The sequence below is a fragment of the Mandrillus leucophaeus genome, unplaced genomic scaffold (genome assembly GCF_000951045.1).
Source record: "Mandrillus leucophaeus isolate KB7577 unplaced genomic scaffold, Mleu.le_1.0 Scaffold258, whole genome shotgun sequence".
In the NCBI taxonomy this organism is placed as follows: domain Eukaryota; kingdom Metazoa; phylum Chordata; class Mammalia; order Primates; family Cercopithecidae; genus Mandrillus; species Mandrillus leucophaeus.
Genome location: NW_012102676.1, coordinates 284,187 through 298,304, shown reverse-complemented (window position 1 = coordinate 298,304; position 14,118 = coordinate 284,187). Strand labels below are relative to the sequence as shown.

Sequence of the window (14,118 nt, the reverse complement as noted above, 5' to 3'; positions counted from 1 at the left end):
TTCTCCTGCCTCAGCCTCCCGAGTAGCTGGGACTACAGGCGCCTGCCGCCTCGCCCGGCTAGTTTTTCGTATTTTTTAGTAGAGACGGGGTTTCACCGTGTTAGCCAGAATAGTCTCCATCTCCTGACCTCGTGATCCGCCCGTCTCGTCCTCCCAAAGTGCTGGGATGTGAGGAGGTATTTCATCGTGGAGTTAATTTGCATTTCCCTGATGATTAGTGATGTTAAGTATTGTTTTCATCTACATGTTGGCCGTTTGTTTGCCTCCTGTTTTTTGAGATGGAGTTTTGCTCTTGTTGCCCAGGCTGGAGTGTAACGGTGCGATCTCGGCTCACCACAACCTCTGCCTCCCAGGTTCAAGTGATTTTCCTGCCTCAGCCTCCCGAGTAGCTGGGATTACAGGCATGCACCACCATGCCTGGCTAATTTTGAATTTTTAGTAGCGATGGGGTTTCTCCATGTTGGTCAGGCTGGTCTCGGACTCTCAACCTCAAGTGATCAGCCCGCCTTGGCCTCCCAAAGTGCTGGGATTAGAGGTGTGGGCCACAGCGCCCAGTCTGTATGTCTTCTTTTAAGAAATGTCTATTCAGGTCTTTTGTCCATTTTTAAAACACAAACTCCATTTTTGTTTTGTTATTGAGTTGAGTTCCTTACATATTTGCCCCTTTTCAGATGTAGGGCTTTCACATATTGTCTTCTATTCTGTTGGTTATTTCTTCACTCTGTTATTGTCTCCTTTGCTGTACAGAAGCTTTTTAGTTTGATGTAATCTCACTTGTCTATTTTTGCTTTTGTTTCCCATGTTTTTGAGGTCATATAAAAAAAAATCATCGCCCAGACTAATGTCTGGGTATATAGAATGATTTTTAAATACTGCTTTAATTTTAAGTGAATTGTGAGCATCAAAGGAGATAGGCTCTTTGGATAGCTATTGAGAATTTCCTTCTTTCCAATGGCTAGATAGTATTTTATTGTGTACATATACCATAATTTATCAATTCATCTGTTGATAGTCAGAAAAGATACTTGATATAATTTCCGTCTTCTTACATTTGTTAGACTTGTTTTGTGGTCTATCATGTGATCTGTTCTAAAAAAGAATCCCTACGCTATTGAGAATGTATCTTCTCTTGCTGTTTGATTAAATGCTGTGTATATGTTTGATAGGTCAATTTGGTCTAAAGTGTAGTTCAAGTCCAATGTTTCCTTATTGACTTTTTGGATGATCTGTTCATTGTTGAAAGTGGGGTATTGAAGTCCCTTACTATTGTTGTGTTGTAATCTATCCCTCTTTTCAGATCTATTAATATCTGATATATGTATTTAGGTACTGTGATGTTAGATGAATATATATTTATAATTGTTATACCTTCTTGGTAAATTAATGTTTGTTATTATATAATGACCTTCTTTGTTTCTGTTTACATTTTTTGACTTAAAGTCTGTTTTATCTGATGTAAGTGTAGCTACTTTTTTTTTGGTTTGTTTTGTTTCTATTTGTATAGGATATGTTTTTTGATCCTTTCAACTGCAGTTAATAAGCATCCTTCAAGGTGAAGTGAGGCCCAGCATGGTGGCTCATGCCTGTAATCCCAGCATTTTGGGAGGCCAAGGTGGGAGGATTGCTTGAGCTTAGGAGTTTGAGACTAGCCTGGGCAACATAGTGTAACCCTGTCTCTACCAAAAGTACAAAAATTGGCCCATGTGGTGGCATACATTTGAAGTCCCAGCTACTTGAGAGGCTGAGGCAGGAGGATCGCTTGAGCCTATAGTTGGGTCTTATGAGTTTGTTTTTTTTCTTTTTTTTTTTTTTTCCAGGGGGCAGGGGGAATCTGTTTTTTAATCTATTGAGTCACTCTATGTCTTTTGACTGGAGGTCCAAATCCATTTACATTCAAAGTTTTATTTCTATACTTTTATTATGTTTTGTTTATTTACAAGTAACATACTGTTTATTATTGCTTTGTAAAATGTTTAGTAATGATTAAGGCCTAATCCTTATTGCTCTCTTTTCAGAATGTTCCTAACTATCCTAACTACTCATGTCTATTTTTTAATTTCAATTTTAGAATTATCTTTAAAAAAAACTTATTGCAATTTATTGTGATCATCTTGAAAAGTTTTTTAAGTATAGAGAGAATTGGCATTTTTATGATGTTAAGTCTTGTAATCCAAGAATATAATATACACTGCCATTGGTTTGGAAATTTCTTTTTTCTTTTCAGTGTATTTAGGTTCATATAGATTTTGCACATCTTCTGTCAAGTTTATTCTGGAGTATTTCCTTTTTTGTCATTGTAAATGAGGTATTTTGCAAGTTTTTTTGGATGTGTTTTTCTATATATAAATACAGTCAATTTTTAAATATCAGTGTATTCCCATCTAATTCAACAGAATTTTTGTTATTCTGAACATAAATTTTTAAAGTTTTTCAGGTATATAAATTATCATTTGCAAATAAAGATACTTTTAACTTTTCCTTTCTACATTTTCTACTTTTTCCTCCTATACTTGCATTAGTTAGTACCTCCAGAAAAATGTTAGTAATTGTTGTGATTATAGATATACTTGTCTTATCCACACTTTAATGGGACACTTCTATTTGTTTTCCCAGTAAGCATAACGTGTTCGTTTTTTTTGTTGTTGCTGCTGTTGGAATGCTATTTCTTTGTTAGGGTTAATTTAAAGAAATTAATATTGTCAAATGCAAAGTCTTAAAAATTCAAATATAGATGTTTTATTCTATTAATGCATTTTCAGAATTTATGGAGATGAAAGATACTTGTATGGATTGTCTCCTTATAAATATTAAATTATTTTAATTAGTACATTTCTTAATCCTAAACCACGCTGGCATTATCAGACCAAACCTCAATTTATCAGGGTATATTTTTCAAATGTTCTGCTGGTGCTCCTTACTAATATGTTGTTTGTTTGTTACACTGATATTTGGAAGTGAGATTCTTCTGTAGACTTTTTTCTTTTCTAATACTTGTCCAATATTGAAACAATAGTTAATTTGAAATCTTTCTTCATCTTTAAAGAGTATTGCAATAGAATGTTCTTTAGATATTTCATTAATTTAATAATATGTTTCTCAGCTTTATTCCCAAAGACTCAGTAGGCCTTTAAGAATAAAAACAGTATCATACTTGGTCATTGAGCCTAAAACAGTGTCTGGCACATAGCAATGGACATTCAAGGAATACTTGACTGATTAATTATAAATTTGGATTTTTAAAAAAGCTACTCAAATTGCTCTGATATTCAAACAGGCAGGCCTTAGAACTGCTGCCCTAAACCTGTTTTCTGTTTAAGCCTGTGTAATGCCTAATAAGTAATACTACTTTGTTTATACAATATACTCAAAAGCTTGATTCAGTAATAAATTCATTAATACAGAGGTATTTAGAGCTTTCGTTTATAAAATGCATTCTAACAGCAACTATTAGTCCCACTGGCATACAATAGCAGACCAAATACTTGTGACATCTTTTTGAAAACTAAAATGCCTTCTTTTGATTCTTCTCTGAGGTATCTATATGATCTGTTAAAATTAACGGGGAGTGGAGGATACAAAATCAACACACAAAACCAGTAGCATTTCTATACAACAATAACAAACTCGCTGAAAAAAAGAAACAAGAAAGCAGTGCTATTTACAATAATCACAGAAAAGCCGGGCGTGGTGGCTAATGCCTGCAATCCCAGCGCTTTGGGAGGTTGAGGTGGGCGGATCACCTGAGATTAAGAGTTCAAGACCGGCCTGGCCAACATGGTGAAACCCTGTCTCTACTACTAATAAAAAATTATCTGGGCATGGTGGTGTGTGCCTGTAATCCCAGCTACTCAGGAGGTTGAGGCAGGAGAATCACTGGAACCTGGGAGGTGGAGGTTGCAGCAAGCTGAGATCGCGTCACTGTACTCCAGCCTGGGCGACAGAGTGAGACTCCATCTCAAAAAAACAACAAACAAAAACCACACACACATACATGCACTCACACACACACACACACACTCTCCTAGGAATATATTAACCAAGGAGGTGAACGATCCCTACAAGAAAAACTATAAAATATTGATGAAAGAAATTGAAGAGAACACCAAAAGTGGAAAGACATCCCATGCCATAGATTGGAAGAATGAATTTTGCTAAAACGACCATACTACTGGAAGATATCTACAGATTTAATGTAATCTCTATCAAAATTCCAACGACATTTTTCACAGAAACAAAGAAAAAATCTTAAAATTTGTATAGAACCACAACAGACTCCAAATAGTTCAAAGCAATACAGAGTGAAAGGAACAAACTGCAGGCATCATACTACTTGACTTCAAAATATACTGCAAAGCTATGGTAAACAAAACAGCATGGTATTGGTATAAAAACAGACACCTAGACCAATGGAATAGAATAGAGAACCCAGAAATAAATCCACATATTTAAAGTCAGCTGATTTTTGATAAAGGTGCCAAGAATATGCATTGGGGAAAGGACACCCTTTTCAATAAACAGTGCTGGAAAACGTGAATATTCATATGTAGAAGAATGAAACTAGACTCCTATCTCTCACCATATGCAAAAATCAATTCAAAATGAACTAAAGAGTTGAATGTAAGACCCCAAACTATAAAACTCCTAGAAGAAAATATAAGGGAAGACCTTCAGGACATTGTTCCCAGCAAAAAAATGTATGGGTAAGACTTCAAAAGCAAATGCAACAAAAACAAAATAGACAAATGGTACTATGTCACCTGAGAAGCATCTGAACAGTAAAGGAAACAAAAGAATAAGGGGATAACCTGTAGAGTGGGAAAATTATTTGCAAACTATTCATTTGACAAGGGCCTTATATCTAGAATACACAAGGAACTCACAATAACTCAGCAACAAAAAACCCCAAATGATTTGATTTTAAAATGGGCAAAAGATCTGAATAGACATTTCTCAAAAGAAGACACACAAATGGCCAAGGATATGAAGAAACTCTCAACATCTCTAATCATCAGGGAAAGGCAGATCAAACCACAATGAGATATTATCCCACCACAGTTAGAATTGATATTATCAAGAAGACAAAAAATAACAAATGCTGGTGAGGACGCAGAGAAGAGGGAATTCTTATACACTGTTGGTAGGAATGTAAATTAGTACAGCCATTATGCAAAACATATAGAGGATTCTCAAAAAACTAAAAATATAACTACCATATGGTCCAGCTTTCCTACTACTGAGTATTTATTTAAAAAATCAGTGTATTAAAGAGATATCTGCATCTCCATATTTATTGAATCACTATTCACAATAGCCAAGATTTATAGAATCAACCTAAATGTACGTCAATGAATGAATGGATAAAGAAAAAGTGTTACATATTCACAGTGGACTATTACCTAGCCATAAAAAATAATGAAATGCTCTCATTCACAGCAGCATGAATGAGCCTGGAGGATGTGTTAAGTGAAATAAGTCAGACATAAAAAGATAAATGCCATGAATTCTGACTCATATAGGGTAGCTTAAAAAAAAGTTGTACTAATAGAAGTAGAGAGTAGAACTCTGGTTATTAGAAGCTGGGAAGGGTTCAGAGCTGGAAGAATAAGGAGAGGTTGATTAATAGATGCAAAAATACAGCTAGATAGGAGGAATAAGTTTAAGTAGTCTACAGCACTATAGGGTACATGCAGTTAACAGTAGTTTATTGTATATTTTTAAAAAGTGAATAGAGAGGATTTTGAGTGTTCCCACCAGAAAGAAAAGAAATGTTTGAGGTGATACATATGCTAATTACACTGATTTGATCACTACACATTGTGTACATGTATCAGCATATCACTCTATATTCCATAAATATGTACAATTATTATGAGTCTACTACAGGTAAAAGGAAAAAAATGAGCTGAGAGTCATGTTACCTTTTTTGAGCATAAAAGAGACCTTCTTCATAAGTTTGTACCCAAGTGATGTCATCTCCCCATCCTGAAATAGAAGAGAGAAATCAATTCAGTAACCCAGAACTAGAGACGAGCTCTGAAATGGGTATCTAATAATCAGATATCTACCTACAGATATTTAACTAAGCCTTCAAGCTGTTGGCTGACATATGGTGCAGAGGACCCACAATTTTCACTAGATATGGAGGTGGTTTCCTTTTATGTTGTAGTACTGAGGTTTTGCTACTGTATTTCAAACCTTGAGGCTCATGGCCTTGAAGCCAGTAAGTGCTTAATAAATATTGTTATGATTAGAGCTGATTGAAAGGACATCTTTGGATAATGTAAAAGCTCTGGCTTTAGGAATGTTTGGAAAGTAACAGTTCATCTTTGCATACTTCATAAAATTATTAGGAATCCTTTGGGCTGTACTCTACAATGCCCTCCTATTTTGGGTCCCAAGAGATGCTGACCTCTTCTAAGTCAGTATACATTGTGAAATAAGGGAATTCTGAATTTTGCTTTGAATTCTGACATGGAAAAAATTCTTGTGTGGGAATTTCATAGCCGAGAGACATAATAAAACACATGTGTTTTGGAAACACCCAAAAGAATGGAGAGAAAAAACAGAAAGCAATAAATATAGAGAGAACCCATTAGCCTTAAAGAAATGGTATGATTATTTGGGAATGTGTATTAGCAATTAAAGAATAAGATCATCAAGGAGAAGAATGCACAGAACCTCCAAAAACATTACTGAGTATTTTCAGAAAGTGTCTCAGTCTATCAATGAGAGAGATTGAATTAATGTGAAAATTAGCAATATTTGGAAGTCAGTTTGGGCCCAGATTTTCACGTACATTTCAAATGTTGTCAGACCACAGTTTCTGGCTTTAATGTCGTGGTAAATATGATAATAATTTGAAAAATATGATTCCATGATTTTTGCTTGTTTGTTTTTCATGTTTGTTTTCTGGTGACAGCTTTATTGAAATAAAATTAATACACCAATACAACTCACCTATTGAAAATGAATACTTTTGGCCAGGCGTGGTGGCTCATGCCTGTAATCCCAGCACTTTGCGAGGCTGAGGTGGGTGGATCGTTTGAGGTCAGGAGTTCAAGACCAGCCTAGCCAACATGGTTAAACCCCGTCTCTACTAAAAATACAAAAATTAGCTGGGTGTGATAGCATGCACCTGTAAACCCAGCTACTTGGGAGGCTGAGGCAGGAGAATCCCTTAAACCTGGGAGGTGGATGTTGCAGTGAGCCAAGATTGCACCACTGCACTCCAGCCTGGGTAACAGAGCAAGACTCCATTTCAAAAAAAAAAAAAGAAAGAAAGAAAGAAAATATGTACTTTTTTCAGTATATCCATGAAGTTGTGCAACCATCATCACAACCAATTTTAGAACATTTTCATCTCCTCAAAAAAACCCACTATACCATTTAGCTATCACCTGCTCCCCATTTTCTTCAACTGCCACAGCCCTAAGAAACCCCTAATCTACTTTCTGTCTCTATAGATTTGCTTATGCTGGACTTTTCATATAAATGGAATCACACAATATGTAGGCTTTTGTGACTAGATTTTTTCACTCAGCATAACCTTTTTAATCCATATAGTGACATGTATTATTATTTAATTCATTTTTTTATGGTCAAATATTATTCCATTGTATGGATATACCACATTTTATTTATTTGTTCATTAGTTAATGGATATTTGGGTTGTTTCCACTTTTTCTCTTTTATGAATAATGCCACTGTGAACACACATAGGCAAGTTTTTGAATGGTATATGTTTTCATTTATCTTGGGTATACACCTAGGAGCGGAACTGCTGAACAAATGGTAACACTATATTTAGGTTTTTGAGGAGCTGTCAGGTTATTTTCTCAAGTGGCTGCATCATTTTATATTCTCACCAGCAACGTTTTTGGGTTTTTTTTTTTTTTTTTTTTTTTTTTTTTTTTTTTTTTTTGCCTGATTTAAAATCTTAACATTGAAAAACATCTCTTGTTAGTTTAATGCCACATCTTAACAGGAACTCTTGCTCTCTGTAATAATCCTGTAAGATGCTCTTTCCAACTTTGGTTGAACACACGCAATATCTATACACCACATTTTGCGTTAAGTAAAAGTTATTCTAAAACAGCAAGTGAGACTAGGCCTCTGCTTAATTTTCCCTCTTCTGATGCAAATATCATTCAATGCTGGAGTATTAGCAGTGGGGAAAATTTCTATTCTCTGCTCCTGCTCAATTTGGTTCCACAAACAGTAAAGGAACATCTGCTGCATAACTTACTCCACAAAGCAGTGGGAATACAAACATAGACAATATAATCCCTATTCTCAAAAAATTCTCCGAAGCCCTGTAGAAAGCCATATTGCATTATAATAATTTTTTATATACTCTGTTATAATCACAATAGGTCAAAGCTGGTACAGTTTAAATGCACCTCATGGCTTCTGCTCATTACTCTAATTCTATCCCTATCTCTGTCCCTGGCTATGTTTTCTTGTCTTTTGAGATTTTATTCATTTATCTAAGATATATTTATTAAGTATTTACTATCTGCCGAGCACTGGACTAGGTACTCAGCAATTCTGATTCAAAGGAAGTTGGGATTTTCTTGGATCACTGTATGCGTATGTATTTTTTTCTCCCTGAATCTTCTACTACCTTTTTCTAATTATTCTTCCTTTTCTTCTTACTTCCTTCTCTACTTAACTGGTGCTGCCCTGTACTCTAAGGGGCTCCATATGCTACTCTCTGTACTGTATCCAAACTCCTCCCACTCACCCCTACCTTTAATCTTCATTCATTCTGAGCCTCATTCTCTCCGTTGTTTTCCATGTAGCAATAGATGGTAAAAGACTTTGCCAAATATAAACCAATTCTCAGTAATGGTGTTCTCAGCTAATATCAGTAATCTTCTGTGTTAAATTATTTTCTTATCAATTGAAATAACAGAACCTTTAAGTTGTTTAAAATAGAGCATACAAATGTAATATATTTTTCAAAGCATTCAACAAGAGTTTTAAATAAATATTTAGAAGTGAGCACACAGAATGTTGATGCTTTGTGGTACAGTTATCACAGTGCTGCTTAATGCAGACCTGGAAAATCTTTAAGAGCAATAACTAGTTTACTCTATGGCACTTTAAGGCTACTGAGCTCATTGTTTTGCAACAATTATGCTTATATAGAGAGACAGAGTTATGTTTAGGAAAATATTTCAACTTTTTCATTCATTTCTTTTGCAAAAATATATTGACTTTCTGTATATATAGTTTGTGGGCTTGTTAAGCTGAAGTAGAGTTAATTAACTTAGGTAAACATTGATGAGCACTTGGCTGGCACTCAGTACATCTGTTAAATGAATGTACTTGGGAAGCAAGTCAATCTTTTAGAATTTGAAATTATATAATATATATCTATAACTGTAGCATATATTTATATATAATTTATTATATATTATAACAAATGTATACTATTGTATATTATATATAATTTATATGTTATTATTATAATATATATGATATATATATATATATATATCAGAGATAGGAACAGAATTATTTGTTCCCACATGGTTATTCAAAACTAACAGTATTACTACAAGGCACTTGACCACTATTTGCAGTGGTAATGTGAATGGAGCAAACAAATGGTCAAGTACTTGGTGGTAATACTGATAATTTTGAACAGCTATGTGGGGACAAATAATTCTGTTCCTACTTCTGTTACTTAGAGATATAGAAACCAACGTTGAGAATTTTTTTCTTTTATAAAATGTTTCTTTACAGATGAATATGTATTTGTTTCTTAGGCCAAAGTAAAACAGTAAATACAAAAAGAAATGTTTTCTAAACATGTAGCCAATGGCAATCCTTGATTATGTCTAAAACCACTGTCTTCCGGAGTCAATATAGCAAAGACTTGGGTACCCCAAATTCTCAGGGTTTGGGGTACAGTATAATTTTCTGGGAAGGTTTATATAAAATCATTCCAAATTATTATTTTTTTTTTGGAGAACTGGGAAATAGAGGACTGGGAATTGGAGCAAATTTTGAGGAACCTTAAATTGCTATTAGGACACCAATATGACATAGCAATCAATCATTATTTTCTAGGACTCTGGTTATCAAAGTTATAGACAGCAAGTCAATTCTCCATTATTTTAGCAAAAGATAATGCAAACTTATGTCATTGTTTGCTAGTTGATTTGATTCACTGCCTAAAATAAACTGATTCCTTCTGTTTTTAAAAATCCATTTTGAAGTCACACACAGCAAAAATCATTCAGTTAGTTGAATTTGTTTTATAATTAGACCATGAGTGAAGACACCAGATATTTTAAAAAGCAATCCAAATGACTGAGTTTAGAAAATAAAATGAGATTACAGCACCTCTTGAGAGTGTCTGAGGAGGCCTCTTTTCCTTCTTTATTGCAATGGCAAGGTTGGAAGAAACTGCGACGAGTAAGAGGCAGAGAGCCAAAGCTGAGTGTAGCATCGTGTCTTCTAGAGAATCTCTCAGAAGAAGCTAGATGACAGAAAGGAATTCTCAGAATCTAGTGAGTTGCTTCAAGCTATTATTAAAAGATATTTGCTAAGAGTTGGACCAATACTGTGACGACAGACTGTTCTGCTTTTTTGGTTTGACATGGTATAACCAACCACATAGAACTTTCATTCACATTTTATTTTTAAAATACTTAATCAACTCAATGCATGCTCAGTTGGTGAGAAGTCACGTTCTGAGCATCCTGGGCATAGTGCTGTATAATTAAAAGACAGCTGGTTCAGGGCACACAAAGCCTGCTTCTGAATCACCCTGTAGTGTTCACACCACCAAGATGAAACTCAAATAAGATTATGTTTTTTAATGTCTTGTAAACTATAAAGTGACTTTTAGCATACAGAAATATTCTTTGCCTTTTGATTCTCCTGTATCTAGTAGGTCAAAACATTTTGACTCTATACCAAGATAAGATTATACATGAACAAATATTGCTTAAAATAGAAATCAGAGGAAAAATAGAATATGGAGGATCCTTGTCCTTCAGTTCCTTTATAGTTTCTTACCTTTCTCATCCTTTCAACAATTACTCAGAATTTTGCCCTTCAGTTTATAATACAGCTCTTTATAAAAATAAAATACTGTCATATTACTATAAATTAGACATATGTATAGAGAAGCGTAGATGTGCCATGATTACATTCTCTCCTGGTTAGCTAGAATTCAAACCGATTCTTAACTCAATGTGAGTCTTTTATACTTTGCGCATTAAGATAAAAACTAAAGTCCAAAGTTGGGCCTGATCTGGATCTGGTCATAAACCACTTGATAAATATATTACAGGAAGTCTGTAATACTTGTGAGATGTTTAGTTACAGCATTAGCATATAAAACTCATTTGAAAATGGTTGGTGCATGCAGTTTTGAAACTTTACCTCAAAATATAAAATAAATATACAGATATCCTTCACATTTATTTAAAGTTCCTTTAAGACGTCTTTCCTATTGACTTACATTATTTAGTATTGAATTTGTCACCAAAATAGTAAAATTTCCTTAGCCAAGAGAGCCTCCTGCCTTGGTCTCCCGAGTAGCTGGGGTTATAGGTGTGTACCACCACACCTGGCTAATTTTTCTATTTTTAATAGAGACGGGGTTTCACCATGTTGGCCAGGCTGGTCTCAAACTCCTGACCTCAAATAATCTACCTGCTTCAGCCTCCCAAAGTGCTGGGATTACAGGGGTGAGCCACAGCTCCCGGCCTCCTTTGGTCTCTCCTCCTCTCCCCTCCTTTCCCCTCCTCTCCCCTCCTTTCCCCTCCTCTCCCCTCCTTTCCCCTCCTCTCCCCTCCTTTCCCCTCCTCTCCCCTCCTTTCCCCTCCCGTCCTCTTCCGTCCTTTCTTTCCAGGCATATAAAAACCCTGTTAAATAATGATCATGGTGCCTGATAAGGATTTCAGTTTAAGTTTCCATAACTTAATTAAGCCATAAAACATTTCAGAATGTCATCTTGTACCTTAAGGCCTCGGTCATCTTGTACTTTAAAGACTGAAACAAAGAAAGGGTGGATTTTAGTAGAGGACAGGGACATTTGACTCTGGAACATGAAACCCAACCCAGCAAAGGCAGCCGTAGTTAGACAGGTTGGGAGTTGCAGTGGAGGAACTGAAGTAACCATCTAGGACAGGATCTTAACCTGAATCCAGCAGGCTTCTAGAAGGCCTGTGGATGAACTACAGAAGGCTCAAAACCCCTGGAAATTGCGTGCAAAATTTTATCTGCCTGTTCCTTTTCCATGGGAATAGGGTCCAAAACTTCATTAAAATTCTTCCAGGGATCTTAGATATAAAGAAGAGTTAAGAAAAGTCAATCTGGAGGACACTTTAGAAAGATTTTTCTATGTTAGGTACAGAGACAAGCAGGTGGAATCTGCATTTTAAAAAAGAAAAAGCATAACTTCATCATTTTTGCTATTTTAAAGCTGCCAAGCTTAGAGTTAGGTGGGAACATTTTTTTCCTTAAAATTTCAAATATTTATGTATTATTGTCAAATACTTTCTAATTAAAAAATAAAAATCTTGGTTTTCTGGTTTTACATTGATAAATTATAAAATAGGTATTAAATATATTCTGTGACAAAGCAGTACAACTTGTACATTATAGATTTTGAATAAATAATGCTTTCCTTGGTAACATACACTGTAAATTGCTGAGGGTCCTTTAGAATCAGTTGCAAGGTTAAGCTACTTGGGGGAACACAGATAAATATGGCATGGTTACAGGCCTATAGCAGCTTAAAATGCATTTGGGAGGCATATAACCATATGCCAGAAATTAGGTTGTATAAACATTGGTCAATTAGCATTTTCTGACATTAGTATTTTATTTTTCAAAAGTAATTTAACATAAGTAACTGATATTATAAGCACCTATATTTTAAAATAAAACAAGACTTAAAAGAATATAAAGAAGAGCTATCATTACTTGTAGAATAATTTTTAAAGAGTCGTTTTTGTGGTTGACGTCAATTTATTCTAATACCATTAATATAAATAGAGATAAAACTATGAAACTAGCAAAGGAAATCCAGTTCGGTAAAAGAAGAAAATTAAAAATTCATTTCACTTTCCCAGCCTTTACTGAAAGCTTCACTTTTATATAGCAAAAGGTGATTATTTAAATATTGCAAAGCTTGACCACTGATTAAGTAATCTGGAAACTTTGCTTGCTTACCTGACTTGGCCAGTGCTCTTGTTGGAAATGTACTCTGGATGTTTCTGGTTAAAAATGGGTGTGGATTTATAGACACACACACACACCTGACCTACAACCTCACCTGCATAGAAACAAGAGCATAGTTACCGGAAAACAAACTTTAAAAAGTAGGCTGGTCTGAAAAACTCTGTGCTTCTTTCCAGTTCTCATGCTTCTCACACTAAAAAAGCTCTTTTCTTTTTCTCTAAATTCAGATTGAATGTCCTCATAAAATGAGGTTAAATACCATCTTTGTGGTTCTTTCTCTTTTACTTTTTATTTCCCAAGGTAATTTAATGTTTGGCTGAAGTTCAGCACACACACACAAAAAAGGAAGAAGGAAACTGGACTGAATTTAAGAACTGTGTGCATGCCATTGTTCTTGATGCGAGTGCTGTGAGACTTGCAGATTAGAAAGAAAGCAAATAGAAATTCCTAAGGGTTACTCTGTTTACAGGAATATCATTAACAGCTAAAGAGATTGAGTCCTTTTTTGGGAGAGAGAGAAGGAAATAATTCTGTTTTAAAATTGAACATTTTCATCATTTGATTATTCTTTACAATTTTTTTGTAAAACCTTTGCTGTGCACAAAAATAGAAAACAGCAATTAGATAAGTTTAAATTTATCTAATAGTTAGATACTATTTAATTAATTGAGAGTAATTATTTAATTACTGTTAAAATAATGTAGGGCATGATGTCATCAAATTTGTTTTTTTGCACAGCCCAGGAAACAGGACCGATTTTGACATTTTTAAATGGTTGGGGAAAAAAACCAAAAGAATCATATTCTGTGATATGTGAAAGTTATATGAAATTCACTTTCAGTGTCCATAAATAGAGAAAGATTTGGCGGATGGCAGGCAGCCATGTGCATTTACTTACTAGTGTCTATCGCT

At 34.8% G+C, this 14,118-nt stretch overlaps 1 protein-coding gene and 1 pseudogene across 1 annotated transcript in view; both read right to left on the bottom strand.

The window, feature by feature from the left end:
* Window positions 1-3,491, bottom strand: part of LOC105542400 — a 7,444-nt pseudogene extending 3,953 nt beyond the window's left edge.
* The window catches only part of AGR3 (anterior gradient 3), a 22,181-nt gene extending 8,944 nt beyond the window's left edge, over window positions 1-13,237 (bottom strand). The window contains exons 1-3 of the mRNA XM_011983935.1: window positions 13,198-13,237; window positions 10,354-10,489; window positions 5,919-5,982 (exon numbers count right to left, since the gene is read on the bottom strand). Of these exons, the coding sequence (XP_011839325.1) occupies window positions 5,919-5,982; window positions 10,354-10,459 (170 nt within the window). The 5' untranslated portion in view covers window positions 10,460-10,489; window positions 13,198-13,237. The remainder of the gene's footprint in view (window positions 1-5,918; window positions 5,983-10,353; window positions 10,490-13,197) is intronic.
* Window positions 13,238-14,118: the final 881 nt, after the last annotated feature.